General features: G+C 41.1%; 1 protein-coding gene across 1 annotated transcript; it reads right to left on the reverse strand.

The window, feature by feature from the left end:
* Positions 1-3063: 3063 nt before the first annotated feature.
* Positions 3064-3483, reverse strand: LOC145682744 (uncharacterized). The gene has a single exon (XM_081754130.1). The coding sequence runs from the start codon at positions 3481-3483 to the stop codon at positions 3064-3066; it is 420 nt and encodes a 139-aa protein (XP_081610256.1).
* Between the last annotated feature and the right edge of the window lie 1917 nt (positions 3484-5400).

A 5400-nucleotide genomic window follows, 5' to 3' on the forward strand; every position in this document is an offset into this window, starting at 1 on the left:
TCTTCCCGGCATAAAATTATTACAGATCGTAATAAATTCAGAATTCTGAATGTTATAGTGCATAATAAAGAATTATCTGACTTCATCAGAAAACTTTCTAAATCTACTTTGATCATTTTCAATTTATTATCTTTGGTATATCTAGAACTATAGACAGTGGTTGAAGTGAGACGGTATACGGTGGTATAGTATATGCCTCTGTTTTTACCGTCATGAAGGTATACCGTCTCTGTTTTTTCAATGCTCAAGACATACCGTCACTGGAGAGTAGATGCTACATACCTTTAATAAATCTATTTTTATACGCAGTAATTGACGTATAGCTTTCCACGTAAAAAGAATTTTTTTTCTTATGTAGAAATAATATCTAAGGTGACAACACCAATGCTTTTGTTATCTTTTCCCTACCATTTGTTTTTAAAATGAGATGTCTTCAAAGAAGTTCATCTAGTTTATTATATTTTGATGTGCCATATTTAATTGTTTTTTTTTCTTATGTATGTGTGTGTCTTCTTGTCTTAATGCATATAAATGTCGTGTTTTGAGCATGGGTGGAGTTCGGGATTATCTCCTATGAGGGGAGGATCTTTCGAGGTTTCGGAATTTCCTTCAGTCGAGTGGGGGTTCCAGTAGTTTCCCCGCAGAAAAATAATATAAAAACTCTGTTTTTGAGAATTTTTGTTTATAATTCTGTGTAATATAACATAAGGGGATATATTTTTATTTTTTTCAGAGTTGTTAGCGGAGGATGGAAAACTCTTCATGTCCCTCCCTCCTGTACGTGCAGGGAAACTCTCGAATGCTTTTTAGTCATTATCTGTCAGGCAACATACCCTCACTGTATGTCAAGATTTAGATAGCCGGTATGTCGAGTCTAAATCGAAATAAAACATACCGTCCCTGCTTTTTTTCCACTTTGAACACTGACTATAGACAATAATACGAGGCGCATTTTAAAAGAAAGGGCCGATATTTAATTGGAAACAGGTAAGTAAGTTTAGCAACATTGTTTTATTGGGTAAAAACAAGTACATATCCACTTTATTTTCCAACATAGTCACCATTATTTTCCAAACACTTTCTGTAGGCCTACCGTGGCATAAGTTTTTTTTATACCCTCTGCGTAAAAGTTCGCCGCCTGGGAGTTCAGCCACTTCAACACTGCCGTTTTCAATTCATCAGGTTCTTCAAATCGTTCTGTAACAATTCGAAACAATGTTGTTGGTGAAACTTCTGGAAATTTGATGTGTAGAGCGGTAATGGTGAAGCGACTATTTTCTTTAACTTTTTCATTCACTCGCTGCACCAAGTCGTCTATCTGAATGCTTGGTCTTCCACTCTTCTCTTCGTCGTGGATATTTGTACGGCCTTCTTTGAATGCACGACACCATTGCCGTACCTTTCATTTCACTCATTACACTGTCGCCGTACACTGCACACAATTCTCTATGAATTTCAGTAGCACTTTGCCCTTTGGCAAGAAGAAATCTAATCACAGAGCGGACCTTCCACCTGACGGGATTGTGTATGCGCGCAGCCATTTTAACACGCTCAAGCACACACGAAAACAAACAAACAGATGACTGGCGAAACTATGCTTGTTTGATAGCCAATGGACCAAGTGATGTTACTCCACAAGCGTGATCCGATCACTATAGCCAGTCGGTTATAATAAAATATCGGACCTTTCTTTTGAAATGCGCCTCGTATATTGCGGTAACAAGTACATAAAGCCTCAAATGTAATACGCAGTACCTCGAGAAACCTCTCCCCTCCGTCTCAACATTAAAGGCCGGTCTGAAGATGTCTGAATATTCTCTGCCACTTTGGATGCTTGGGATCGCTGCTGAACGGAAGAAAAACAGAGGATCTACTATCTTTGGAACTAGATAGTCTGTGACGTCAAAGTGTGTAGCTGATCTTCTCATTTAACACGCGTAAAAGACAACATGCATCTTCGAAATCTGACTGATAAAATATAGCGGTCCTAATAAAAAGAAGAGATCTTGTCTCGTGTCGATTCAAGGAAATTCTCTCGTCTCGACTCGAAAATTTTCAAACCTCGTTTTATAAATTTACGTACAAAATTTATGAGCTGATTGTTTTAAAGTCTTATCTATGAATTTATCCGAGTCCTTCAGCTTCACGAGAGGTCTACGGAGAGTGTGATATAACAACATTTCAACCGTATTTATTCTTGAAGTATATTGCGTAATGCGTTCTATATCTTCAAGCGTTGATAAGTATTATTTACTTTGTTCGTACAACCACTTTATCAATTTATATTGTTTTTTTTACTATGAATCATACACTGATGAACAGTTGAATTAGAGACACCTTTGTAATACAGTGTAGAACCACTTTTCACTCTGATAACGACGATTACCCGCCGCGACATGGACTCCACGAGGCGTCTGAAGTGCTGTTGTGGTATCTCCATCCATATCTGATACAAAGTCTTCCAGAAGGCGTCGTTCCATGGTCTCCGAGATGTGTTACATGGGATTGAGGTCCGGTGACCGTGATGGCCAGGAAAGTGTTGCTAGATCAGAGGAGTGCTCATCAAACCAGTCTGCTGCCATCCTTAAGCGGAGGGCCGGCATATTGTCCTGCTGAAAGATTAGATCACCATGCGGATGTTGCAGCCGAGCAAATGGCAGGACATGGTCATCCAGAAGATCATGGTAGTGTTTATGTGTGACGAACCGTGTGAGGACCAATTTCAGTCCACGTAAACATGCCCCAGACGAGAATACTATCCTTACAGCAGTTCCTTGCTGGCACGATCAATCCATTGCCTCGTGTGGTTGGCGACGCATCTAGGGATGCGCACGAGACGAGTCGAGACAGGATTTTCCTGACTAAATTCGAGTCGAGACACGGCTCTTCCAATAGAAAAATATACATTTTTCGAGTCGAAACATCACTTTTACAGTACATTTTCGAGACGAGACAGGCACAAATCTTGTCTCGTGCGCATCCCTAGAAGCATCCGTATCCTTCCGCCAGCATGTACCAATGTGAAACGTGACTCATCTGTCCAGGTAACCTTTTTCCACATTTTCACGGCACAGTGACGGTGTTCCTTTTGCCCATGCTAGACGCTGTCACCTGTGTTGTGCGTTTAGAAGGGGTACTCGCGTGGGCCGATAATTTTATACCCGATGGCATTGTGTGGCTGGTAATACGACGTTGTTGTCCTACATTGAACCTCTCCCCGATTTGACGCATTGTGGCCCGTCTATTGGTTGTTACGGTGTGAGCCAGTCGGCACCTATCCCTGTCATCGACACACCCCTGACTGCTGCAGTTTGCCCGTGCGGGTGCCGTTTTACTGGAAGTCAGGTACTCACGATACACCCTTGGCACGGTTGCCTTTGAAAATCCGAGTACCGCAGCCACTTCCAAAATCGAGCCACCTATTCGTCTGGCCCCTAGGATTTGACCATGGTGAAATGCACTCAGATCATTTGTCTTGTCCATCACACAGCACACTGACACGGATACCGAGAAAGGAAGCACACGACAGCGGTACGCATGCGATGCATTTTATTCACATGCATTGGTGAAGCCTCTGCAGGTCAGTTTCTTCAACTAGTGATTAGTGTATAATATTCAAACATTGTTTGAGACATAAGAATTGGATGAACTAGTGTTGTTCCCGAGATCGTAGAAGTTTCTCGTCTCGTCTCGAAAGCGAGAGGACAATTATCATGTTTCTTGTCTCGTTTCGAATTCGCAAACGAACTTCTCGTGGACAACACAAGCTCCTTCGTGGTTATGTGGATAGCATACGAGTCTTTGCCCTAGGAGACCCGGATTCGCTTTCCAGCTAGAGCTTATGTGGTTTGGATCCCACGATCAGCTGTTGGTTCACATCTCATATTAGTCTCGCTGCTGGAAGGGACGTCAGCTTCAGTAGAATCCAATCTAATCCTGGGCAGTACTAGTGGGGAGAGACAAACAAAACTATCGAGAGCGCAATAAATGGTTCATACTGTGTGCATGACCATACTTCCATTGTCTCATGTCTTATTCCCTTCCTTTTTTTTTCCTTCAACTTGTTTCTGTATGCTTTTTCTCATATTTTAAAATGGCGGTGTTACGTCACACGTTGACCTGTTAAAATCAAATGATCAACACGCTAGTGCGTAGGTGGTCTTAATTCAGTAATGAATTGCTGTTTATTGATGATATATTTTTATGGTTCTTGGTTATAATTACTTGTGTTAGATTAGATCCCTATCAGAATATGCTTGGATTCATATCAAGAAGCGACATATATATTAATGTGGAGTCAATGGTTTTCGGGTTGGCTGATACGAATACTAACATTTCCGACACCGTTAAGTCGAAGTTCAGCCTCAATCGGTATGAAAGGTGAGAAGCGTTTACAAGTGCATGGGGTCTTCGGTTTGATCCCAGCTCGCACCAAGTGGACTTTGTGGTCGACAAACACCGTATGCGTGGCTTTTCTCGGAGTTCTCCCGTTTCCTCTCACTTTCTTCAATCCACGTTTCATTCATTTCTCATCGTCACCATTTCCTTTAACCCACACGGCATAACCGTGCAACTTAAAGATTTCATTTCAACACTCAATGCTAAAAGATCTTCTATAAGTTTAAAAATCACAACCAGGATAAGTCGAATTTTTAGGGTTTCATATTTAAAAACTCGGTAACTCGAACTTCCGCATCTGCGAACCTTTACGAGTCGACGTTTACCTCTGTAATTCGAATTTCTCTAGATATGACCTCGATAACTCAAAGTTGTAGTTCTATGCTTTTACCTAATTGTTATTGTTGCTAACGTATTTTCAGTGCATCAAATCTCACCACGACCAACAACATTTCACAATTTCAGCAGATTATATATATATATATATATATACAGGGTGGTCGTGCATGAATGTCGGAAAATTCGGGAGATGAATCTACAGGTAAAAACAAGCAAAAAATGTCATATGAACATTGGGTGAATGCGGCTTCGTTTGGACGCTAGAGGCGTCTGAAATGTCACCTTCCGAGGCGGCAATTTGCAATATCTCAAGAACGGAGAGAAATACGAATGTCGGGTCAAAACATATCAAAGGAAACCCCATCCGAAGAATCCAATTATGCATAAGTAATGGTGAAACAGTGGCGGCGCTAGAGGGGGGACCAAAGAAAGTGAATGAAACATGGAGAAAAGTGAACAATTTAAACTGAAAAATTGTAGGAGAGGATGTTACTTGGAACATGCAACAACAAATGTTAATGAACAAAGGCAACAACGGCTAGTCTGTAGGAACATTATGGGAGGCGGATTGTAGGAATACAGTATCTTTGTAATGGTGAGAAATAGGAATGTCGGGTCAAAAGATATCAAAGGAAATCCCATCCGAAGAATCCAATTATGCAC

Source organism: Thermobia domestica, chromosome 1 (genome assembly GCF_964235325.1).
Source record: "Thermobia domestica chromosome 1, izTheDome1.hap1.1, whole genome shotgun sequence".
NCBI classification, from domain to species: domain Eukaryota; kingdom Metazoa; phylum Arthropoda; class Insecta; order Zygentoma; family Lepismatidae; genus Thermobia; species Thermobia domestica.